Source organism: Tenrec ecaudatus, chromosome 3, assembly GCF_050624435.1.
Source record: "Tenrec ecaudatus isolate mTenEca1 chromosome 3, mTenEca1.hap1, whole genome shotgun sequence".
NCBI classification, from domain to species: Eukaryota; Metazoa; Chordata; class Mammalia; order Afrosoricida; family Tenrecidae; genus Tenrec; species Tenrec ecaudatus.
The window spans coordinates 155,541,909-155,569,154 of NC_134532.1; the positions used below are offsets into that span (position 1 = coordinate 155,541,909).

The 27,246-nt window shown below is 39.1% G+C and overlaps 1 protein-coding gene across 1 annotated transcript in view; it reads left to right on the top strand.

The window, feature by feature from the left end:
- TMPRSS11A (transmembrane serine protease 11A) overlaps positions 1-26,619 on the top strand; it is a 44,750-nt gene extending 18,131 nt beyond the window's left edge. Inside the window, exons 3-9 of the mRNA XM_075543571.1 lie at positions 3,910-3,977; positions 5,570-5,730; positions 10,502-10,540; positions 13,303-13,474; positions 17,219-17,478; positions 24,484-24,626; positions 26,458-26,619. Of these exons, the coding sequence (XP_075399686.1) occupies positions 3,910-3,977; positions 5,570-5,730; positions 10,502-10,540; positions 13,303-13,474; positions 17,219-17,478; positions 24,484-24,626; positions 26,458-26,619 (1,005 nt within the window). The remainder of the gene's footprint in view (positions 1-3,909; positions 3,978-5,569; positions 5,731-10,501; positions 10,541-13,302; positions 13,475-17,218; positions 17,479-24,483; positions 24,627-26,457) is intronic.
- Positions 26,620-27,246: the final 627 nt, after the last annotated feature.

Consider the following 27,246-nt stretch of genomic DNA (forward strand, 5'->3'; position numbering starts at 1 on the left):
CATCTTTTCTTTTCTTCTGAATTTCCCCAAAATAATGAGTCACAGTACTGGATATGACAAGAAGGAAAATGACTATGAAAATGTCCCCATTATAAAACATGTCTTCCAAAATGGTTTGTTTCTATACTATAAATCTCATCTTACCATACCCCATTAAGGTTTTTCTTTTCCAAGTATAATTCAAAATATTTTGAGAATACCAGCAATTTCTGTTTTCTGAATGCTATCTCTGATCATACCTTACAACTATTACTAAAATATTTTCAAATATGTTTTACTTTATCATTTAGACAATATATCATTTGTATACTATTGTATACTATTGAAACGTGCCTATGAATAAAACTAAAGTAAAATTTACATCACTCTTTTTTAACCCCTCCCCTATATCACTCTTAACTAAGAGCTGCATGGTAGACTTCAAGAAGATGACTTCTAGAATAAGAAGACTTGGTTTTAAATCCCAGTTTTTATCAGTGTGGTGCTGGGAAATCCATAAAATATTTGAGTCTTAAGTTTAATCTTCCAATAAAATAGAAATGAAAAGTATTATTTTCCTTAGGGTATTTTTAAGAATTGAACTACATATAAACTATTTTGATTCCTAACACACATTTTTGAATGTCTAATTGACAGACTAGCTGCAGCATGGGGTCCAAACATAACAACTGTTTGGTGCAGATGAGAATGGTCCATGATGAGGTTGTGTTCCATCTCTTGGACCTAGAGTCCCGTGAGTCCGACCCGACTCAGTGACATCTAACAACAGTGCTAAGGAATCTACACCTTGTTTGTTGTTCATCTAAAAACTCACTCATTTACTCCCCACCCCTACCGCCACCTTTATAGGATTTAGAGGAAATGTTTGTGCGTTCATCTCATGTATTGTAAAATGAGAGGTAACTGTGGGACTTTCTACTCCTGTAAAGATTTACCATCTCAGAAACTTGCAGGGGCAGTTCTCCCCTATCCTACAGTGTTGCTATGAGTCAGCAGTGAGTTTGGTTTGGGTATGACCAAATGTAAATATAGTATCCATATTCAGATGACTCTCTTGCCACCCAGCAGTCACTACCGGACACAAGTAGATGTTTGGTAACTCACTGCCATCAAGTTGATTCCGACTCATTAGTGGCCCTGTAAATTATTTACAGAATGCTCCTCACAAGCCAGTTTGGTGAGATTTTGTCTCACATACTTTGGACATGTTCCCAGGACAGAACGTCTTTGGGGAAGGGTGTGATGCTTTGTGAAAGTCAGAGAAAACAAGAAAGGTCCTCAATGGAGAGTGATTGGCATGGCCTGCAACATAACAACAGGCTCAAACATAAGAATTGTGAAAATGGTGCAGGACCAGGCAGTGTTTCCTTTTGTGTTATACATTGGGTTGTTTGACTTGATGATACCTAACAGCTACAACATATGGGAGTAGCTAGGCCCCTGGTGGGGTTGAACCATTGAACAGTGGTTAGCAGCTCAGCATAAACCAAAGCACCACCAGGCCTGTGTCAGGCAACTCACCTCACCTACGGGATTATCAGGCAGCTTTTCTTCCTTTTTCTTAGTAACACAATTATGGTCTACTATTTTAACCACAGCTTACTTGCTTCCTCCCTGATTTACCCTAGAGCATGCAATCAATAATAACAAAATCTGTAGCTCTCTTCTAAATTCCGACGCCTTTTCCTTAAATTTTATAGACAAAAGTCTGCAGAGAGCTGAGGCCTTCCTTGCCAACAGTAATTATTTACCAAAATATACTTGTGTTGGAGAGGGTTCTCTAGAGAGACAAACCAGATTGCTAGTAATTTTATATAAATATATTTATAAAGATAGATATATAATATAAGAAATGAACCGTTAAGTTATATACAGATTGATAATACAAGAAATTAACAGTTAAATTATAAAGCAGTGAGACACTAGCAGTCCTTTAAGGCTTGAGAGCCGCCAGCTGCCAGTTCCCTTCTGTAGAGAGAGCTGGGCTATATATATCCAGGCAGCAAACAGCAAGGCAGGTCCCCAACTGTCATCAACTGTCAGTCCCCAGCTCCAGAGATGAACATTCCAAACGTGTGGGCTAAAAGGGACTTCAACTCACAGTGACACAGTCCACAGGCTAGACATCCCACAGGTAGTGTACCCCTTTAAACTGAGGCACAGAATAAGCAAGGTGAGGCTCACCAAGCCATTTATCCCTCTGCCCTTCAGTTAATCCTACTTGTGTTTATCAGCCAGGCTGGCACAATAAACTATCGCAATCCACCCCTTGGCAACCTGGCACCTGTATACAATTTTTTACCCATACATACTTATATAATTTCCAGATATTAATGAAATCACACTTATACTTATCATCAATCATCTATCATACATGTAAATGAAAATACACTGAGTCAAATTATATCTGATATATCATACTTGAACAAAGGAAATATATGCAATAATCACATACAAAGAAAATACATTGACAATTACAAGCCTTTTGCAATTGATCACGTGGTCATAATTGATAGGTAGAACTACCTTCTACTGCTACCCATTCTGTATTACCTTTGCCCTCAGCAAGCACCTCAGCTGGCTGTGGTTTTTGGCCTGGTGGGGTGACCCAGACCTTCATTCCTGAGGGGTCTGGGTCATTATAAGTCCTGTCAGGATTGGGTTGCTGTAACTTACCATTTACTTTAATCACAGGGCATGGGAGCTCTAAGAGTCGGCCTATGGGATCACCTGGATTCCAGACATATTCTTCTTTACCTCCATTATGTAGTACAAGTCCAATTTCTCCTTGGTAATCAGGATCAATCACACCACTTAGTACGGTGACACTCTTCCTGACCTGTTGATCCAAAGGCAGGAGAAGTCCAAAGTGCCCAGGGGGCATTCTCAGCTGCCAGTTCAGTGGAATCTGTGCTGTGTTTCCAGGTGGGAGAGTTCCTTTCTTTGGGGCCAGGACCTCCAGGCCTGAGGAACACAGGGTTTCTGGGACAGGAAGCAAAAATGCTGCAAGGGGATCACTAGGAGTAATAGTGAGTGGTGCCACTCCAGCTTCCACCCCTTGGTTCCTGGACCCATGAATTCTGGCTATTGGAGACACAGCACCATATATTGGCCGCTGGTTTAGAGCGTATACAGCTTCCTGGAGAACATTGCCCCAGCCCCGCAAGTTGTTGCCACCTAGTTGGCGCCGTAATTGTGTCTTTAGGAGCCCATTCCATCGTTCTATCAAGCCGGCAGCTTCAGGATGATGAGGAACATGATACGACCAGTGGATTCCATGGGAATGGGCCCATTGCCACACTGTCTTTGCTGTGAAGTGAGTTCCTTGATCTGAAGCAATGCTTCCCCTCAGGAATGAAGGTCTGGGTCAATATTCTTCACTTTATTTGTTTAGTCTTTATAATCTTATGAGAAGCACATCATTATCGCTGTTTTGTAGGTTAAGAAACTGGTTTAAATTAAGTCTGCCACTGTCCTAAATTGCTTAATTCATGAGCAACAGGGACATTCACACCCAGGACCTGAGCCACAGTTCTTGATACAACCCTAGAGAACCTCCCCATCCTTTTTGTCCATCTCTGCTTTGTAGCTCTCTGCTTCTATGGAATTTTAGGAAGATAGTTTCCACTCCAGATACCTACTACCTGCACATGAGAGTCATTTGGGGAGATTTCTCTTTTTTCAAAGTATGCAAAAGGTTCCTTCCAGAAGATCTGAAAGGAAAACTCTGGGTGAGTGGTCTCAGCATGTGTAATTTATAAGAAGTTTTGCAAATTATTTTGTGGCCCTGGGGTTGAGAAACACTGTTTTGAATCGTGGTACAGCTCAGACTTTTTAATAGCTTTTTAATATTGAATTGAGGAAATATTAGAAAGTATCTTACTAACATAGCATTTCTTATAATTACAGGTAGATGAGATATTCATAGACTCAGCCTTACGCAAGCATTACATCAAGAACCATGTGGTCAGACTGACGTATGTATGTCTGGACAAAGGTGATGTCCCCAGTTTGAAGGGATACTGGGCAAAGGGTCAGGGGACCCTCATTTTTGTGTGTTTCTATATGCTAGATTTTAGGTTGACCTTTTCAGAAACATCATCTCTATAATAGCTTTGAAATACATAAATGAGAGAATTATGGCTGGAGAGAGGAGGCAAGGGAGGGAAGTGATTCATTCAAAAGTCCCCAAGTGACAATGTCCTGAACGGAGAGAACCAAGATATAATACTCAGAAGCTTACACATTCACTGAGGAATTAGTAACTTCAAGCAGGATTTAGTGTATGAATTAGACAATTCTAGAAGATGAACATATCAAATTTAGAACGTTCTAGGTGCCATGCCTTTACTTTCAAACTCTGATTTGTGATAGCATTGCACCGTAATATCATAGTCTTACAAACTCCTTCAGGAGCCCTGGTGATGTAAGTGGGTTGCACTGTGGGCTTCTAACTACAAGAGCAGGAATTTGAAGCCACCAATTGCTCTACTGGGAAAGACGAGACTGTCTACTACCATAAACAATTATCGTCCCAGAAACCTGCGGAGCAGTCCTCCTCTGGTCTCTAAGACCATGCTGAGAAGGGCTCCACGGGATGGCAGGGAGTTTCTGGGAACTCCCGTTGGCATGGCCGTGTATCGGTTCAGAGAGATTTCACCCAAAAAGCAATGTCAACCCAACTGAGTTAATAGGGAAAATAACTTGGTTATCTGTTTTCCAATTTGACATGAAGTTGTGGAATATTCATATTTTCACATTCCAGAGAGCTTAAATGGGCCAGAGTATATAGAATGCCTATCAATTTACCTTTTGGAGCATAAAAATAAGATACAAGACAGCTAATTACATATTGGGTTTTTATTATAATCAAAATTTCTTGGTTTTCCATTTTAAAAAATTTAAATTCAAATTCCACAGGGGAAGAGACTTGACACTTGTCTGTTTTAAAAGTTGAAGGCATTGGACATTCTAATCTGGAGAAGACTGACTAGCCGCAATATTGCTATATTTAAATACTATGTGGAAGAGGAATTTGATGTTTTCTGTATTATTTAATTGGCAGGTTTAAGTCTATTGGAATGGAATATGTAGGAAGACATACTTTTACTCAAAATGAACTCTCATAAAATTAGAGCTGACTAAATTGAATGAACATCTTTATGGAGGTTAATTTCCACCTTTTTAATTATTCCATTGAGGTTACAGGACCAACCACATGTCATGGCTACTGCAGAATTGATTTTACTATCAGAGAGATGAACAATTAATGCCAAGGACCACTAAAGTTTTCAATCCTCTGAGTCTATGATTTCAAGCAGTATTTTTAGGCCTGTATCATACCCAATGTTTGTAATAAATATTTAAATGGAGGATGGACAAGCACTTAAAATTAAAAAAAAATAGATCACATTAAGAAATTACCTTTGGTCAGAAATTTACATTTAGAAGGGTATCAATTTGTGAAGATTTTAGTCCTTGATACTCTGAGTAACTAAAATGAATTTCGGGGAAAGGAGACACAGGGATGAGTTTAGGAGAGTACTGAATATATTTATTGAATTCCTAGGCCAGAGGAAGCTGGTGTGAAAGTAGATCTCATTGTGGTCTTCCAATTTCCCTCTACTGAGCAACGAGCAATAAGAGAGAGAAAAGTCTACAGCATTTTAAATCAGAAGACAAGAAACCCAAGAGCCCTACCAATACACGTCTCTTCAGTTCAGCTGAAAGGTAAGCGGTGCCTCTTTGTGTTTTGTCGAGTAAAGCACTCATTACTAAAATTTACGAGTCATTATTTTAATTTCAAATACTAGCAAGAATTTAGCTACAAGAAATGTTTCATTTAAAGATGGACGTTTCGTGGATTTAACATTCTTTGATGAAAGCGTGGGTGCTCCCAAGAGGCAGGGAGATGAGATGGCCGCGTGTCAGGGAGGCAGCCCCTGGAGCACAGCATGCTTGCTACGGCAGCGAGGCCGCAAGAGGAGCGCCCTCCAGGCCAGGGATGGATACAGTGGCAGCAACCATGGGCGCAAGCAAAGGAACATGGCGCAAAGGGCGCAGGACCCCGCAGGGTTGCGCTCTGCTGTGCAGACGGTGGTATGGGTTGGCCTGACTTGATCGCCCTAACAAACACCGCTGAGGAAAGCAAGTCCGAAGCTACGCAGCAAGTGCTTTTTCCCTACAGGAACTGAACGCTGCTTATTCCCAGACAGACGCAAGCCTTTACCGCCATCGGATGCTCACCTGACCCGGCTACTCTTTCTGGTAGGAAGCAAGTGAAAACACCGAGGGGACGGAGCAGCAAATGCGCTTCTGGAAGCACTGTCCTAAAACACAAATGCACGCATTGCCTGTCAAAAGATAGCAATAGTTTGTGTATATATTGATGTTATAAAGACTTTGTTAACTTTTTTTCTCATGAAGATTTGGGTGATATAAGCTTTGGAGTTACTAAAAGCATCGTATAGAAATGTTTTTAAATTTCACTATAGACAGCAAAAATACATTAGTGGAACCATTGACACACAGTATCACTTTGCTTCCTTCACCCTGACTCAGATTATGACCATCTCTCCAGCAGGGCTTCACCAGCTCCCTTCTCTGTGCTCCGTATGCAAAGCATTGAACCTGATTTCTGGATTCCTGACAATTCTGCAAATCCCCCATTAGAGACCTGAAAATGTAAAAGGATACAAAAATAGCAAACAACAATAGCTAAAATGCCAGCCTAGAGCTCACTGGGAAGTTATTTCGCTACCATTTCTCCAAATGTGTTCTTGGAATACTAATACCAGGAGAGGCTCCATGGGCACGCGAGGGCTTTGGTGGTAAAACGAATTTTTTCATGCAGCCTATTTGTCTTGGAAATTCATCACAAATCTCATCATATTGAGAGTTTTGAAGAGCCTAGCTAAACAGAAACTGGTACAGTAAGCTGCTTCCACAAGCATCTATTTCCAACAGAGAAGTATAGGTTTTTCTTACAAATTCGCATCCTATACTTAATAGAGGTTGCAGAAGAGAACTCAAGTACGTGATTTGCGTCAGCGGGGGAACAGGATGCCCCACCCCTGTAAGGGCCTGCCAGGCCTTTCAAGATGATCCTCGATCCGGAAGTGAGAATCTGAAGGGAAAAGGGATGGGCCGCAGTTTGCTGATGTGACACAGTCAGTTAGTTACTCAGGGACTAAAGCCTGGGACCTCTCCCATCCCAGGAAGGAAGAACCTGTCCAGAGTTCAAACCACCGTCTTTGTTGGGGCGGGAAGGAAATTAATCAAGGTTGTGACACAGTGCTCATTCTGCTCTGTTACAAGATGCTGTCTCCGCAATGCCCAACCACCAGGTAACGTGTCAGGAATGCAAAGCCTGACCTATCGGAAACTGAAGTGAAGCATGAAATAGTCATAGACTGCCTGGGCTTTTTGCTTCATCCAGGCTCAGCCCATGAGCTTCAGTTTCTTTAATGACTGTGCTAGATGAAAAGGCAGGATGTGCTGTTTGGAGAATCTGAGTCAGCAGACAAAAATCTAACTCTATTGAGTCATGGCAGGACCACCCAAACAATTTGCTTGTAGTACCTTTGCATCCTTAAATTAGAGACTAAGAAGATATCTAAGAGATTAGAAAGCATGATACAAATATAGAGGCCATTACTACATAGGGGGTTTTCGGTTTTGCATATGCCTTCTTGTTGTTAGGCACCAGGGAGTTGGCTCCAACCCATAGCAACCCCTTGCACAACAGAATAAAACTCTGCCTGAGCCCATTGGTGAAACCAGCGTCAGTCCATCTCACAGAGAGTGTCCCGCTTTACCAAACATGATGGCCTTCTTCCCAGGAATAGATGAATCTGCAAACATTAATTCAAGTGATTGGAAGTAGGAGACGTTAGAAGTTTCATAATCTCCAAAATGAAAAAGAGCAGTTACTACTGCCTAGAAGAAGCCAATTCATAGAAAACTCATGAGATGCCTTACAGGCACAAACACCCTCCTCAGGAACATTTCATTTCATTTCAATTCACATCTAGTGAAGGAACTAGGCTCATTCCAAAGAATAGAGAAGCTGCAGATATTTCAGCTCAGGTCTAGAAATGAAACTGTAGCCCACAATTTTTTCAAAATTGCTCAAGGATCTATGGCCTGTTTTGACAAATTGCTCAGAAATATTGCATCATGTTAAAATCCACTTCATATTGCCAATGCCGGGATTGTGGCAGAGACAGAACCTTGAATGGGTTCACTCCTGTTGGACCCGCTTGCTGAAAACTGGCATGTTCACCCCAAATATATATTTTAACAAGATTTCCAGGTTATTCTTACACATGCTAGGAAATCTCGGTGGAGGCCACCTCTGACCTCCTCCAGCTACAGGGAGAGTAGGGTCCAACTCCATACCTGTCCAAGGGTAATCCCTATCAATGCCTCACACTAACTTCCGTTGCCCTATTCGGGCATCCATCACGTATCCCGCTATGACACTCTACTCTCTGCTGGGTTCAACAATCCATTGCAACCACCGCACGGAACAATGCTCATCAGAGGGACCCTACATGACAGAGTAGAAGTGTCCCTGCAGGTTTCCAGGACTGTAACTCTGCACGGGAGTAGAAAGCTCCTCGTTCTCCCATGTGGTCGGCAGTCCGACCCATCACCCACTGCACTACCCGGACTCCCGAAATATTTACTTCTCTACATTACAGCTCAGGGGAAATTTAACTTCTTTTACAGAGTGAGTCCTGAGAAAATACCTTCAGGGTATCTTTGAGTTGAGTATTTTCAGAATCTCTCACTTTGTGAAATTAAATATCATTCGTTTCTCTGTGAGACTTACAAAAGTGATGCGAAGCATTTTCATTTTGCTTAAGAAGAAATGCACAGCAGAGAGCATGAATTTGGGAAATATAGGTAGGTAGAAAGAAAATCTAACCAAATTTTGACTAGTAAATCATTTTCACATGAAAATCATCATAGTTCCATATAATTTTCCACTAATTTAAATTTAACCCCTGTCAGATTCCTAGCTGTTCTATAAAGTGGCAGGTTAACCTTAGGTTCAGTTCAGTATTTGCTTCTTATCAACACTCAGTACATGTTGGGTAATGGATACACAATAGTTTACTCTTCAGAAAAAGCATTTTGATCAGTAGAAAATAGTATTTTAGAAATATTTAATTATACTTTCTGAAAAATTTTTCAGACAAATTTCAGCCTTACAACCCTTTGATCAGAAAGAAAACTTTTTAAAAAGTTCACATACAAAAGAAGAGGAGAAGGAATGGGAGGAAAGGAAGGGGATAATATAAAATTTTAAGCAATCAGAGGAAAACAGCTCTGTTCTTGTTGAGCCTGGGCTGGTTTTAACGCCTAGAGGCCACTTACGTGCTCCTTCTCTCCAGTCCACGAAAGCGGAGACCTGCAATGTTGGGGAAATATTGCTTTGGACTACCACTAATTATTTGTGATTTAGGAGCCTTAATCATTTACTACGGAGGGTATAATCCACCCAGTTAGAGGTTGCCTATCTACAAAAAAAAAGTTATCTTTAAAAATTGTATTTGTTTCTTGTCAGGCCAGTGTCCCGGAGGCACAGGGGTTAAAACACATTTCTGCTAACTGAAAGATCATCAGACCCAACCCACTGGTAGTACTGTGGAAGAAAGATGTGGCAGCCTGCTTCTGTAATGACTTATGACCTTGGAAACCCTAGGGGGCAAGTTTACACTTTTGCTAGGAATTGGAATTGTCTTGAAGACAATGGGTTTCTTTTGGGTGGGCGGAGTTGTTGTATCAGAAAACCATTCCCGTGATTGATCTCTTGACTGTTTAATGTAATTATGGTAAGAATCCTGTGATGATTCTTGGTCATTGGCATTGTTATGGATTGTACTGTGTCCACCAAATCTATATGACAACTTTGCTTTGCCTTGATTCTCAGTGGTCCAGAAGTATGTAATGATATATACCTTTCGAACAATGTGATCTTCTATTATCAATTCATTGTAAGGGGGTTAAATTAGGATGCACCACCTTCACTGATATTTACAGCCCTGATCTGATGGAAAGGAAATTTCCCTGAGATGTGGCTTGCCTCCTCTTTTATCATAGAAGAGATAAAGAGAAAGAGGGGGGTGTGCAGAGGAGGGACCCACTTCCACTAAGAAAACCTTGCCACAAGCAGAGTGTGTCCTTTGGAGCCAGGATCCTTGTGTTGAGCACCCCCTAGAACTAGACCCAAGATAAAACTGCTGTGTAGAAACATGGAGCTCTCCAAGGAACGGTGGCCAACAGATGTGGCATTTCACCCACAGCTGACAGAGAGAAAGCCTTCCACGTGGCCTGGTTCCCTGAATTTGAACCTCTAGCCTCTTAAACTGTGAGAGAATAAATTTGTTTATTAACTCTACTTACTTGTGATATTTTTGTTGCTGTGATACTGTTAGAGATATCAACTGGGAAAATATCAATTCATCATAATTTGTTCTCTTTTGTTTTCCAGCAATGAGCTCATCAGCAGGAAAACTAACGATCCAAGCATGTAAGTTTAGTGAACTTATAGAAACAAGTTCAAATTCCATATCAGAAAGGATAACTTCAAATATTAGCTCATAGTTTTCCATTCGTACCCCACATTTTCTGAGAACTTTAAAAGAGATGTACCCCTAATACAAGGGAACTTCAAAAGGTTCATGGAAAAATAGAATAAAAAATAATGGAGGGAGGGAATAAAGAGGAGCTAATACCAAGGGCTCAAGCAGAAAGAAAATATATTGAAAATGATGGTGGCAACATATGTGCAAATGTATTGGATACAGTTGATGTATGGATTGTTATAAAAGCTGTAAGAGCCCCGAATAAAATTATTTATTACTTAAGAAAAGAAAAATGCATTAAAAGTAATGGATATTATTCCCCACACTATTTGAAGGTCCATAATTTTTCCTAACTCTGAAACTGAATTTCGTTGCTTTTGATTTTAACAGTTGTATTGACACAATTCACATACCATACAATTCAGTAATTTAAGTATCTTAAAAGAATTATGTAATCATCACCACAATCAATTTTAGACTATTTTCTTCATTCTTGTACTCATTGTTATCAACTCATCATTTTCTCCCTAAACTTCCCTGCTATGACCCAAGAATATATTAATCAGTTATTGTCTCTATAGAGCTAAGTATGCTGGATTTCATATATTTTTAAAAGCAATAACAAAATAAAACACAGAAAAACCTCAACTGAAAAGAAAGCAGAAAATAACTAGAAGGATTTAAACTAGAAGAAATTTAAAAGGGTCAAAAGGGAGAACAAATGATAAAGTCTTAAATAACTACATCTGCATTAATCCATTTTCCAATGCACTCTGCAAGGTTATGCATATTCCTGGTCAAAGATCAGAGGGAATTCACTGGAGAAGTAATTCATGTGGAGATTTTGCAAATGGATTTTTTCTTTTACTGTCAACCATAATCTTCTGCAAACTAAGTGCTCACAAGCTCTAATAAAATTCTCCCCCTTGGTCATGAATTTTATTATTTACAACCCTTGGATCACACAGGTTGGTGTGCTTCTTTCATGTGGACTTATGTTACCACTCACTGAGTGGCTGCTTGTTTTAAGTCAGGTCTTCAAGTGCCCAAATGCCATTCTTTCTAGTAGCCTAATTTCCTCACCACCACAGCTTCAGTCATCTTTCCATGAGGGCAAGTATTGAACAGGCTAGAGGAAACTGAATTTTTTGTCATGTTCATTAAAAATATTTTACATGGTGGAAATTCTTAGCTAAATATTGAAGAAATTATTTGTTTTAGTTCAAAACTTATTCCAAGTGGACTTTCTTTTATGGTTTTCTAATTTCTAAGAAATGTGCTTTCTTCTGAGAAAGAAAGTAATGAGAAAGTAGTGAACTCAATTATCTGTAAGTGGCTTGCACAGTTTTCCTAATATACCCCTCTCAGTAGTATAATGATTTTACTGGGGTAGAGGGCCAAGGCTGGAGGCGGAGGGGAGGTGGGGAGATGGTGATATGTTCTAAGTGCAGAGCAACAGCGATTTCTAAAATGGCTAGCCATAGTTTGAGTTTAATTAATACCAGTAAGATGAATTTTCTTCTTGGATAATTAATCACTTGGAACTAGAATAGAACATATAAAACATGCTGTATATCCCTCATTGGCATCATGCTAAAATATGCTTAGTTCTTAGTAGGAACCTTAAGAAGTATAATAATCTTTAACCTGATCATCATAATATTGCTAGAGTTTTTCCCAGTAGCTGTGAAGATGAAGGGCATGCAAAAATGCAATGAGCCCTGGCGGCACCGTCATTTAAGGGTGGGGCTGTTGACTGCAAGGTGAGCTGCTCAAACCCATGAGCCGCTCTGTGGGAGAAACAGGGGTCTGTAGGCTCCTTTGAATATCCACAGTCTTGGGAAGTTGAAGAAAAAAAACAATTTTACTTTTTCCTATAGGGTTAATAGGAGTTCTCATCCCCTAGTTAAAAATGGGTTTGGTTTAACCAACAAATTATCGGACATGCTACAGTAATCTTGCACAAAATCACTACCAAATGTATCAGAAAAATGGTGGATTCCAACTAGTGAGTACTTACTTTTCCACGAGGTGGGGTTGTTCTCCTGGTAATGACTTCATGTGGAGGAAGCGCTGCTGTATCATTGGGAAACACCACTCTTAGTAGGAGCTCTCAGACCACCTGCATAATTGACACTACAAGTTCTTAGGACTGAATTGAAACTCACCCTCCGCAGTTCAACATGTCTTCAAATGGCAAGATATATCTTTATCTATCTTGTTACTGTTGTTTTGTGCCTTTGAGTTGATTCTGACCCAACCTGACCCAGAGTTCAACAGATCCACTGTCTGGTCCTCTGCTATCATCACAATCTATAAGCAAAAAGAAAGACCCAATCACAAATCCACTGCTATCGATTTGATGCTGACTCATAGGGGTCCTACATAGGTTTTCCAAGGCTGTAAATCTCTAAAGGAACAGATCACCTCATCTTACTCCCACAGAGAACCTGGTGGATTTGAGCCAACAACCTTTAGGTTAGCAGTCTAAAGCTTACCTGACAGCTCCAGCAGAGCTTCTTAATGTATCCATATAGAGGTGAGCAAAATACCAACACACCAGAAAATATAGGAAAAGACTACTGACACAGGATATGCTTTTATAATAGATGTAATGTTATTGCATTGTCATACTCCATTGCGTTCTTTGTATCCAATACATTTGAGGGAGCTATATGTTATAACTTAATGATCTCATTTCTTTCAGGTTGTGGGAAACGAGTTGCTCCATTCATACTCAACAGAATAATGTCTGGTGACATTGCAGCCAAGGCTGCTTGGCCGTGGCAAGCCTCCCTTCAGCATAACGGCATGCACGTGTGTGGAGCCAGCTTGATTAGTCACACGTGGCTTGTGACTGCAGCACACTGCTTTAAGAAGTAAGTTATTGACCTTCGGGTGGAGCCCATTACTGAAAATCATTTTGACTAATAATACCAAAATATTATTGGATAAGATAAAAACAATGATCTCCAGGTTTTTCCTAATATGTGATATCTATATACTTATTTGGACAGTTTGTTCAGAGTAGAGGGAGAAATAGTCATCTTCCTGGTATTGTTTGATCAAATTCCAGAAGTTATAAATTTTATAAGAAAGCAGAAGTCATCAAAACACAAATAGTTACTATTAACTTCTAAATCAAACAGTATCTTAAATAATGATCTCCTCTATTTAAATCTAATTCTGTTTCTACCAAAGGCCCAGGCATCTGCTGATCATGAATAATATGCAAATTAATTACAAAGTGAAATTACAGTCTTTAAAAGATGCACAAATTTGGAGTTGGTAGCTGTAATGATAAAGAACTTCTCAAATCAAGTATTGACATAAAAAGAGCAGTTCACAACCAAATGAGAAAATTACCAAGTTGATAAGGACAGGCACTTCAATAAATATTTATTTTGTTAAGAAAAGCAACCTCGGTTCATCCAATGTGACCTTTCTTGATATGGCCTTTCTTGTTGAAGATTCATACCACACAAAAATTGTTGTGTTTTCATATCTATTTTTCAAACAAGTTGTGAATACTTGATTCACTCTTTATTCAATTTGACTGTACTTAAGATATAAATTATGTAAAATATGCTGAAATTACCATTTTCCTCATATTTAGTTTTACTTTTTAAGATAACCAGTCAGTTATTTTATTGCTGTTGGAATTAAATTCTGAATCCCTTCAGTAGAGTCACTCGGTGCCCTCTTTCCAGTGTCATTTTTCATCTTGTAAATAAGGAGTTGAGCATATCTGAAAGCAAGCGGCAACAGGATTTAGTGGGTAGAACATCATCCCAGAAGAGCTGTGACATTAGGGAAGTTATTAAACACCATTACACACACAAAAAAAGTGGTGTTTCATTCTCTTATACCTAGGACTTTAATGACTGCAAGGAGGCCAGGGATGGGGGTAGGAATAGAGAGTGGAAAGGAATAAGATGGGGTGATTTTTTAAAAGGAATCTGGAGGGAGTTTTTGTTTGTTTTAAAGCACACTGTAGGTAGTTAACAGCCCATCTCAACATGCAAAATAAATAACATCTGTGGAGGGTTTATCAGGACACTGTTGATTTCATGCTTTAAAACAAACAAACAAAAAACACCCTCCCACTGCCTTATTCCTCAGACCTAAAAATTGGTCCAAATAACTAAAAATAAAAAGAAGGAAAAGTAAAACCAAAAAATAAAATGAGTCAAAGGGAGAAACGTTCTTTTGATGATGAATGTGATGTCATTCCTGGCATAGTAAGCCACATATATGATTGTCTGATGGGAAGTGGTGACTGTCAGCCCATTTCGACACACTCATGTCTAGGATACAGATCTGCATATATCCAATTTCATTTTTCACAACTTCCAGTTTTCCTAGATGTATACTTCATACATTCCATGTTTTGATTATTCAATGGAGGCTTGCCGCTGTTTCTTCGCATTCTGAGTTGTGCCCGATCAAAAATGAAGCTTCTAAAAGCGGAAGAATCTTTCAACATCATACAACTCCAGGGTTGATTTTTCCTTCAGTTCTCTTAGCTTGAGAAATCCTGAGCATGTTCTAACCCCAGGTCTTTGTACATTTTATTATAATACTTTAACTCTTGAAATTTATTATTCATCTCTTTTATCTCATTAATTCTTCCTTTTGCTTTAGTTTTTCTCTACTGTATCCGATGTTTCTGAGTCTCTTCTGATACGCACATTTGCCTTTTCTTTTTTTCCTGTTATTTCAATGACCTTTTGCTTTCTTTATGTATGAAGTTCTTGGTGTGAACTCATCACTTCTCTGGTCTTCATTTATTAGGATTCAATGTGCCAATCTATTCTTCCTAATACCATGGCCCTTTCATACCCCATGTTGTGGTGACCCCACAACCATAAAATTATTTTCGTTGCTACTTCATAACTATAATTTTGCTAGTTATGAATCGGGTGACCTCTGTGAAAGGTTTGCTTGACGACCCCCCCACCCACCCACCCCGCAAAGGGTCGCGACCCACAGGTTGAGAACTGCTGCTCTAGATAGTCTCTGAATTCAGATGGAGGAAACTCAAGGTTGTGTCTTGGCTTTCATGGATTTATTTGTATTTTCTTCAGCTTCAACCTGAATTTATATACAAACAGTTGGTCTGTTGGTTTGCCTCTTGCTGTGTTTTAGCTGCCGATGTTCAGCTTCTCTATTGTCTCTTTCCACAGATGTAGTGGATGTGATTCCTGAATATTCTATCTATCAAAGTTCATGGGTGTAGTCACTATGGGTGTAGTCATTGGTCCTGCAACAGTCTATTATGTGAACTCCAACATTGCTTTTGTCACTAAAGCCATATTTCCAACGAATCTTCCTTCCTCTTTGCTCCCGTCTTTTGAATTCCAATTACCCGTGATTATCAATGCCTCTTTTTGGCATGTTTGATCAATTTTAGACTGCAAAATTAATAGAAAGCTTCAATTTCTTCAGCTATGGCTTTGGTGATTTTTGTGTACATTTGAATTACAGTTGTATTAACTGGTCTTCCTTGTAAGCACATTTTATCACTGGCAGTGTTGTATTTCTGGATAGATTTTTGTTTGTTTGTTTGTTTATAAAAGTGAAAGAATTCCTTTTAAACTTGTCATTTCTGACATAGCAAACCGTAGGCTTGTCCGATTCAGAATGGCCAGTGCCTATCCATTTAAACTCATTCGTGACTAGGATGTTGGTATTCATGTATTCCATTTCATTGGATGTCCAATTTTCTTAAATTCATACTTTGTATTCCTATGTTTCAATAATTAATGAGTGTCTGTAGTGGTTTCTTCTCAGTATTATTAATGGATGTCTATAGCTGTATCTTCTCCCTTTGAGTTGCGCCACGTAAGCAACCGAACTCCCTGAAAGCTTTTCTCCATCCACGCCATTGGCGGAGGGGACTATATATTAAGGAAGAAGCTCTTGTTCTACCTTACATTGAGTGTCTTCCTACCTCGCATTATATCAGACAACATTACGCTGTTATTCAAAATTTGTCAGTTTCTAAATTTCCAGAAGTGGTTTCCTCTTCCTTCTTCCTAGTCTTCGTCTAAAGCTCCACTAAACCTGCCCATCATGAGCAAACCTGCTGTGCTAGTGTTTTCAAATACTAATGGCGAAGCCTCCAGCATCGTAGTAAAACCTTAGCCACCACCATATGACACCATCGCATGTAAATAGTCAATATCGGTTTGCTGAAAGGATAAATGAAGGACTATTATATATCAGTATCAAAGCTATTTATGTATTTATTAAATTGCTCATCTTTTTTCATAACTGGAATCTAATCATCTTGTGAGCAGGGAGCTTCTTGATCTTGTTAATCACTATACCACCAAGCACTTCAAATACGTTCTCATCCATAGTGTTAAAGATGTATTTACTAAAGGTGAACAAAAGGGCCTTTTAATTATAAACTTCTAATGTTATGTATCAGATTTCAGCTCTAAAATGCCACTTTTATACTTTTATATATTTTATCTTTCAAAATAGTAGTGAGGTTTTTTTAAAGGTAAAAGAAAAATTTAACCATAACCAAAGAATCCCAGGATATTTTTCCCTTTGCCTAAATATTATTAATATTGTACAGTTCATATACACTGTTGCCTTCTAACTCTTTCTAGTGATGCCAATCCACGTTCATGGACTGTTAGCTTTGGAACAACAATCAATCCTCCTTTAATGAAAAGAAATGTCAAAAGAATAATTGTCCATGAGCGATATAATTTTCCAGAACAAGCAGACGACATTGCCGTGGTACAGTTCTCTCCTAGAGTCACCTTCACTGATGACATACGCCGAGTTTGTTTGCCAGAAGCTTCTGAGTCTTTTCAGCCAAATTCAACCGTCTACATCACAGGATTCGGAGCACTTTTCTACGGTGGTGGGTACCTCGCAAAAGAGAGCCGAGCCGTTTAATCTGCCTTCCTATCACCTTGCCAGACATTTCCAGAGAACTTATTTGGATTTGTCAGTGTTTCTGTTTCACGAGCGACATATTCAATTCAGAATATAAAAAACTAAAAACCCAAACAGACAAAAACCAAAAAAACAGGAGGCAGACAAATTTGGACCTGTCATTTGGTTGTCTCGGGATGTCTGGCTTCAGTCTGTTGAATTTGAGAATTTATATGACATCATCAGGCTCTCAGTATCTAGTTTCTGGACCATCGAGTTTTCAAGGCTGTGATGTTTATGGAAGCAGACTGCCGCATCTTTCCCCTGCAGAGCCGCCAGTGGATGTGATACATGGACCTATTGATGAAGCTAAGTTTAACCATAGTGTTACCAGAATTTCTCTAAAGCTGATAAACCCACAGTGTTCAAGTTCATTCTCATTCATAGCAACACTATAATTATTCCAGAGGGCTTCTGAGGCTGTAAATATTTTTGAAATCAGAATGCCTCATCTCTCTCCCTTGGGGCAACTCGTGGCTTCCAAACACGGATCTGTTGGTCAGCAGCCCAACGCTTAACCCACCGTACCACCAGGGCTCCTACAAAGCGTGTGTGCTGTTATTGTGAGACGTCAGCAAATTAGTTTTGATTCGTAATGGCCTTATGTACAGCAAAGTGAAACATTGCCAAGTCCTGCGCTGTCCTCACAATCTGTAGGCTGGAATCCACTCTTGCAGCTACTGTTCCATTTGTCTTACTGAGGGGCTTCCTCGATTTTACTAATCCTATTCTTTACTGAAAATGATGTCCTTTCCAAAGGACCAACCCCTCCTGAAAGTAAGCCCAAAGTACACGAGACCAAAGTCTCAAAATCTTGTTTCAAAGAGCGTTTTGGCTCTACTTTTTCTAAGACAGATTAGTTTGTTCTTCTATCAACCCACAATACTTCTAGTGTTTTTTGCCAATGTGATCATTTACATGCATCAATTCCTCTCTGATCTTCTCTATTAATTACCATCTTTTACATGCCTATGAGGTGGTTGAAGGCACCATGATTTGGATCAGGTCGCCCTCAATGTGACCTCTTTACTCTTTAAAACTTTAAAGAGGTCTTTTGCAGCAACACTTATATAGACCCCTTGAAGTTGATTCAACTTAATAAATGAATTTATTCCAGTAAGAAATTGAATTAAGAAATAAAAGTGATTTAATCTTTTAATGCATTTTGGGAAGCATACACATTTTGATTTTATAATCTGGACCAAGTACCAATATGATCATTATTTGAGGATTTCTTGAACTTGGGAAGACCCCTATACAATTTACTTATATACAACAAAGTACTACTAATAAACTATTTATACTCCGTCCCTATTAAGATCCTAAAAAGATATTTTACTCATGTGATTGGCAATAGGGTTTGTAGTCTCTGAGTTTTCTCTGGCTGTCCCATGTGATTTTATTTTGCATTATAAAAGATGAGGTACCTTTTGCTTACTTTGGGGTCATATTATCAATCACATAAAATATAATCCATCGTCTATGAGTCCCAGGAGTGACTGAGCAAAACTGCACACCTGACACCACTTAAGGTAGGATTTACATTATGTGCATGCTAATAGTGGTAGGGACATCTCAAATGCACTTTGGATTGATGGGAAGAATAATCTTCTCCCACGACACGAGTTTGGTATAGAAATATGCCTTTTTGAGAAATAAGAGATGCTATTTGATATTTTTAGAACAAAAATTTAATATTTTTAGAATATATGTTTTTCAATCACTCCTGGAAGATTCATCTAGACCATAAAACAAATCTCAACAGATTGAAAAAATTGAAATCATACCAAATACTTTATCTGACCCTGTGGAATAGAATTAGAAAACAGAAATACAAGTGGATTTCTCCAAATTATTAAAAATTGAACAACATACCTCTATATATATCAAAGAAGACATCGTAAGGGAAAAATTTAACATACAATTAAATTTAAAACAACATATAAATGTTCTGTAATGCAGTTAATCAGAGTAATATATGGTCCCAAATGCATACACAAAAAACTCTTAGTCAATAATCTAAGTTCCTACTGGAATAGGTTTGAAAACATTAAAATAAACTCAAAGTAAGCAGAAAGAGACAGTAAAGTGTGAATATGAATGAAGATGAAAATAAAGACATTTAATGAAATATAAAGCTGGTGCTTTGAAAATCAATAGTTTGTGAGAAATGCCTTTAAGCATTCCTATAGTAATTGAGAAATTATTCAGCAATATCTAGAATATGTGGGCTACAGTGTTCTAACTTGAAATAAATCTTAGAATCCTGTTTTATAAAAACTTTGAGTTTACACTGTCTCTGATACTGTATAGCTTGTTGACTTTACTTTAACCTTGCCAGCACTAGTACATAAGATGTTCTTAATTCATAATGTGTCATTATCATTGTTATTAGGTGACATCGAGGTGGTTCTGACTCATGGTAACCTTATGCACAACAGAATGAAACTCCGCCTGGTCCTGCACCCTCCTCACAATTGTTCTGATTGAGCCCATTCTTGCAGCCACTGTGTCAGTCCACCTTGTCAAGGGCCCTCCCTTGTGCTCTGCCCACTACTTTACCATGCATGGTGTCCTTTTCCAGGAGCTTGTCTTTTGTGATTACCTGTCAAAAGTAATGTGAGATAAAGTCACAATATGCTAACTTCTAAGTAGCATTCTGGCTGTACTTCTTCCAAAATAGATTGGTCTCTTCTTTTGGCAGCCCATTGTGCTTTCAAAGTGCTCTAACAACGCCATAATTCAAATACATCAATTCTTCTTTGTTCTTCCTTATTCAATGTCCAGCTTTCACAAGCATATGAAGCAATTGAAAATACTATGACTTGGGTCGGGTGCATGCTAGTCCTCAAAATAACACCCTCACTTTTCAATACTCTAAAAGAGGTCTTGTGCAGCAGATTTACCTGATCCAACAAGTCTTTTGATCTCTTGACTGCTGTTTCCATGAGCATTGATCTTGGATTCAACTGAGCAAGATGAATCCTTGAGAACTTCCATCCTTTCTCCATTTAACATAATGTTAACGATTGTACTCTTATCCCGAGGAGCCCTGGTGGTGCAGTGGTTTCACACTGGACTGCAATCCAGATGGTCAGAAGATGGAAACCACTGGTCACAACACAGGCTAAAGAGGAGGCTTTCTCTTCTGCGTATAGCTACAGTCACAGAAACCCACAAGGAGGTCCTATGGATCAGCCTCAGCTCGATGGCAGTGATTTTAGTTTGAGTTTTTACATTGAGATGTAACTCAGACTAAAGGCTGCGATCCCTGATCTTCATCAGCAGGCACTTCAAGTCCTCCTCACTTCCAGCCAGCAAGGTGTGTCGCGTGCATACTGAGGTTGTTCTTCTTCAGACAGGTTCTCTGAGGATTTGCTCAGCAAGAAGGTGGTGCACACCTTTCCTGAATTTAAATCATGCAGCATGTCCTTGTTCTTTCTGCAAAGCTGCTTCTTGGTCCATGTACAGGTTTCTTCATAGGAGCATAATTAAGTGTTCTGAAATTCCCACACATTAATGAAACCCAGTGAAACATCTTTCTGTTATCATATGCCAAGATCCATCTGACATCAGCAATGATAGCCTTTGTTCCACGTCCACTTCTGAATCCAGCCTGGATTTCTGACAGCCTTCTGTCAATGGATCACTGCAACCGTTGTTGAGTTATCTTCAACAAACTTTTACTTCTGATGAAGACCAAATTTCAGAGTCCTTTACGCCATCTAATTTGGTCTTTTCTTTCTTTCCTGTTTTTTTTAATGACCTTTTTATTTCTTCATGTATGAGTGCTTGATGTCCTCCCACAGCTCATCAGGTCTTCTGTCACTAATGTTCAGTGCATCAAATCTGTTCTGAGATGTTCTCAACATTCTGTTTGGATATACCTCAGGTTAGATTATGGCTCTCCTAGACTTGTTTTCAGCTTATCTTCAACTTCAACCTTAATTTACCTCTGAGAAATTGACGGTCTATTCCACAGATATATTCTGTTTGGTTTCTGTGTTTTCCATCTGGAGAAGTTCATGTGTATGGTCACTGTTTGTGTTGTGGAAAAATGATATTTGAGATGAAGAAGTCGTTGATTTTGCAAAATTCTACCATGCAATCTCCAACTTCATTTCTATCATTGAGACTATATTTCGCAATTACTACTTCTTCCTCTGGAAAATCACATTGAAAATATCTATGCATAGCGATTGCATATTTGATCAATTTCAGATAAAAGATGGTAAAATTCAATTTCTTTTTCATAAGCTTTAGCATTTGGTGCATACATTTGTAGGATAATTTTATTAACTGGATTTCCTTGTGTGCTGATAGATATTATCCTATCATGAGCAGCATTGTTACTTCAAGATAGATCTCAAAATGTCCTTGTTTACATTCCTCTTGAATTTGTCATTCCTGGCATAGTAACCACAAGATTGTCTGATTCTGGCTGGCCAATAACAGTCCATTTCAGCTCATTAATGCCTAGGATATGGATCTTTATGTGTTCCTTTTCCTTTTTATGACTTCCAGTTTTCCTAGATTCACATTGCATACATTCCAAGTTCCAATTATTAATAGCTATTGACCGCTGTTTCTTTTCATTTTGTGTTGTTCCCCATCACCAAAGGAAGGTCCTGAAGCCTTTACTCTTGCAGGCTTTACTCCATCCACCTCATTAGGAGCAACTCTACGTTGAGAGTGCACTTTGTGGTAGTCAAGGAACTCATGAAGATGAGTAGTCAAGGAAAACAAGAAGATGTATGAAGTGCAGGGGTGAAATCCAACCTGTCAGTCAGGTCACACCCTGACGGTGCCTCCTTGTGGGAATGGCCTTCTCATATGGAGAGCCCACTGTCTGCCTTCACCTTGGTGCTTGTTGGCCACCTTGAAAACTACCAGAGCACTGATATATTTCCACTGACCTTGGCTCTACATGACTTTTTACACCCACTTGCCTGTGATCTTCAGGCATTCAGCATCATTGCATGTGGCGGCATGACTCTGAACAGGGACTTCTGGACGAGTATCAGACTCATGGACTTGAGTTGTTCTAGACTGGGATGCCTTCTTGATATATAATTACTTCTTCATAGAAAGCTCGTTCTCACACATAGATGAGTGCCACTGGATTTTTGTTCTTCTTGTAAGCCTATTACACAGCCCTTCCTCAGTGCTATCTTGAGCACCGCCAAACCCGAGGCGTCCCTCTTCCGACACCATCTCTGAGAAAGTGCTGCTGCTCCGCGCAAGGGTTTCCGTGGCTGATTCATCAGCCTACTCCTCTTTGTAATCTTTTTCTTGTCTGGGAGCTTTTTGGATGGTCCGATGGGTATTTGGAATACCAGTGATAATGCTTCCAGCCTCCCAGTAACATGCCAGCGACCACAGTGTGACGAGCCGATAGACAAGTGGCATATATGTAATCAAATCTGACTGATTGTAGCATTTTTTAAGAGTCTTTCATAGTGTCACACATATTTTCTGAGAACTTTTTTCAAAAGTGTTAGTAAACACCTCCCCAAAAATTAATCCTGGATTGGTATTCTAAAAAATAGTAATAATAAAATGCTATCTGTGCCACGCTTCTTTTTTTGTGAAAAATCATGCCACAAATTTAGCATCTTTGAACATCTATGTATATCTCAGGAGCACTAGTGACATTTTGGGTTATGGGCCAGACTGCTTACTACAAGGCCAGCAGTTCAAAACCACCAGCAACTCTGTGGGAGAGAGATGAGCCCCCCCCCCACTCCCGTAAAGATGTGCAGTGTGGGAAACTGACAGTCCTAGAGCGTCTCTATGAGTCATAGTTGAATCAGTGGCAGGAGATTTGTTCATATTATGTATTACCTCACATTTTCTGTGCATCACCAGTCTAGACACGGCTCAGCTAGACCCTGTACTTGAAGATCTCACAACGCTGCCATCAAGATGGAGGCTGGGAATAAGCTCTATTTATTGCATCTGTCTCCTAAGAATACAGTTTCTTGTCAATGTAGAATACATGAGGGCTTGCTTCTTCAGTGCTAGTAGCAGTGTGTCTCTTTATAAAGTCAAACAGATTACAGACCTTAATCAAATCTGCAACCCGCCCCCTCACGTTTGCTCCATAGTATAACCTAATCCTGGGGCTTATATTTAGTCATAGATACTGCTCACGTAGTGGAAAAAGTTTACGTCAGCGCCTCGGAGACTGTTGGGTCAACGTTTCACAACCTTTTCACATTACAGTTCGGTCTAAAGCAGTGGTTCTCAACCTGTGGGTCGCGACCCCTTTGGAGGGGGACCGATATCGGGGTCGCCTGATTCATAACAGCAGCAAGATTACAGTTATGAAGTAGCAACGAACATGAGGAACTTTATTAAAGGGTCGCGGCATTAGGAAGGTTGAGAACCACTGGTTTAAGTATCGATGCTTGTGCTACTCTGAGTTTTCCATCCCCAGCGATGGTCTCGCTACTGTATTACTGGTTTCTAAACTAACACTCTAGCTTATTCTCTGGAACCCCAAATTTATGATGCATAAGAAATAAAGCCATTGCCTTGAAATTGTATTATGTAAGTGAAAGCTCTACTTTGTAAAGGTAAAGGATAAGATATATATATTATATTAGAGTTATTTTGTCTACTCAAGGGAGAAAATTGTCTAGGTATACACAGTTTCTAAGACCAACTGGAATCCATAAATACAAATGCTTTAAAATATTCCTTTCTAAATAAAACAAACTGGCTTTTTAACTAAAGGTACAAACGTTATGCAGGGGAAACAAAAATATTTACTTACTTGTAAAAATGTGATGATTATTATTATTTAAATGTCCCAGATTTAACCAGAATTTTCTTCTGAAGAGACTGCTTATTCTGTTTTGCCAAGTTTAGTAGGAAAAAGATGAAATGATGATTTTTAAACACTAAAATTACTTTGTTTTTCCTAAAGGGAATACCCTAAATTATCTTCAAGAAGCCAGATTGAAAATCATAAGTGATGATGTGTGCAAGCAACCACATGTGTATGGCAACCAAATAAAAATTGGAATGTTTTGTGCTGGATATTTGGAAGGAATTTATGATGCTTGCAAGGTATGTTGAGAAGAAATTATTTCGTTATTGCTAACACAAAATTACTTATTTTATTGAGGAAATATCCTATGGTCCTCATATTAACACAAACTGCAGCTATAATGTCAACATGACTAAGTTCTTTGCAATTATCACAACACAAACATATTTGTGTACTTTCTTACATAACATTTTATGTTTTCTTATATAAAATTAAGTACAGAGTGTTTTAGAAGCTATGAAACAAATAATCAACTAAAGTAAAACCTCTTTATAACCAGAAAGCCAAGGATTAATTAGGCAAGTCTTTTTCCTCAGGGGCTTGTATTTTAGCAAGGGAACCAACACATACAATGAACCGTGAATAGGTGTTATAAATTACATAATGAAGATTTCTTCTTTGAAGGAATCAAGTCTTTAACAATGATCAAAGAGATGATATTTAAATGAAACCATGACAGATACAAAGCATTTATCTTGCTATAGAATCATAAGGCAGTATTTTTGAAAAGAGAAAAGCCATCATCAAAGTTGTGAAATTACCATTCCTATGTGTGGGAAAGTCATACGGCTCAGGAGAGAGAACTGGTTCACAGTGGTAAAGTATGTTAGACTGTGTTGTGACTATCTTAATGCCCTTCCCAGTGTTCTTATCTGTTTCCTTGAATTTATAAAAAGTATAAAAAACACTCCTCTGGAGGCTTCTTCCACTTAAATCCTTAAAGAAGTAATGAGCATTCTCGAGTGTGAAGCGGGTGTCTTACCTGGCAGAAAGGGTCAACTAGTGCTGGGCAGAGCAGATTCCTCCCCAAGCGTCGTGAACTGTCACAGCCCTGGGCATAAGGAGAACCCCCTGGAAGTTCTGAAGGAAAGGGCACCCATGGACCCACCTAGAACTTCTCCACGGTGGTCCTTGAAGCTGGAAGATATTGGAAACCCCTGTCAACATTCAAATGGAAAATAAATTTAAATTAACTTCAACCAAACCAATGATCAAGAGGGAATGTAGACTAAAGGCATTTTAGACAAGACATGCCTCAAAAATTGTATTTCCTACACACTCTTACTTAGGAAACAATCAGAGAGGTTCCTCTTGAAAATGAGGAAGTAAACCAAAACCAAAGGAAGGCATGGGTCCAAAAATATTTTGATTCTCACAGAAGCGAATGATGAAGAAATGTCTCAGAAGTAGAACTCTGCATACGATTTGGAGAGTAACCAATCCAAGTTAGAGCAGATAAAAGGGAAGGGTGTGTGTGTTTGCTTGTGAGTGCGATTGTGTGCACATTTGTGTATATAACAGGGTGAGGGAAATAAGTAGGGGAGTGACAGATGGGGACATTTTCAGAGAGATAACAGAAGTGACTAGTGGTCTCATATTCTTGAGGAGTAGTGAAAATGGATAGCTCTCAGAAGCTCTTTTGGAGGAAGCAGCATTTGCTTAGCCCTACAGAAAGCGAGCCAAAACTGTGTGTGGGGCAGGGGGTTGGGGCGGGGTAGGGGAAACAGGGTAGAGCCTGTTATTACTTCAAGAATATCAAAATTTGCCCATGAAAGATAATGTAATCAGAATATGTCACTTGACTAATCAGTGAATAGCATTTACAAAGTGATATTAATGTAAATGCTGATAAGTGACCCCAAATGAAGATGCTATCAATGTATAAACGTGGTGAAGGAAAGTTACAAGAAGGTTAAAGCTATTCACAGCTTTAAAGAGCTTTGAAACAGAGATTTAATTTAATTATGCCATAATTAGTAATATGTGCATATGCTGTTACTAATAAAACACATGGGTAATCAGAATATCTAAGCTTTACGTTTAGGTGATTTCTTTACTTTTAATTATCAGGGTGATTCTGGGGGACCTTTGGTTGCAAAGGATCTTAATGATACCTGGTACCTCATTGGAATTGTGAGCTGGGGAACCAACTGTGGACAAAAGAACAGCCCTGGAGTGTACACCAACGTGACTTATTACCGAGAGTGGATTGCTTCAAAAATGGGTCTCTAATTCAGCACAGAAGTTAAAGAGCTGTATGCAGATCGTACATGTATAAGAATTCAAATATCTGGTTTTAAAATAAAGTCATATTGAAGTGAATGGCCTAGCCACACAAGCCCCTTGTCACAATTGATTTTAAAGGCACTTGAATTCATCAATAATCCATACATGATGTCTAGGAATTTTTGCTTTGAAAACAAATGAGTTGCTTTAGCCTTCCTTGAAGAACACATTAGATAAATGCACACTTCGTGTTCTGTAAGCTAGTCTAAATGAGCAACCAAGTAAGCTCTGAAAAGGTAATCGGGGAGGTTTTCCCTTATCTTTGCTGAGGTGTCCCCTGAAGTGAGAAACTTTCAGGACTCCCCAATACGTGCTTCCCCTGATTTTCCCAGGGCTTCCAGAGAGAGAGAGCCTTCTGCCAAAAGGAAAAAGAAAGAAGGAAAAAGAGCGGTACTTCTAGACTCAGCTTACAGACACTCATAAAAGAAACCTAGAGCTAGAAAAACTCCCAGTCCTCCCCCACCCCCTATTTTTTCTCTCTTTTTTGGTGATTTTCAACATTCACACAAGGTGTTGTAGGAAAAATCCATTAGGTTTTAATTCAATTTTTCCTTGAACATTTCAAAATTTCTC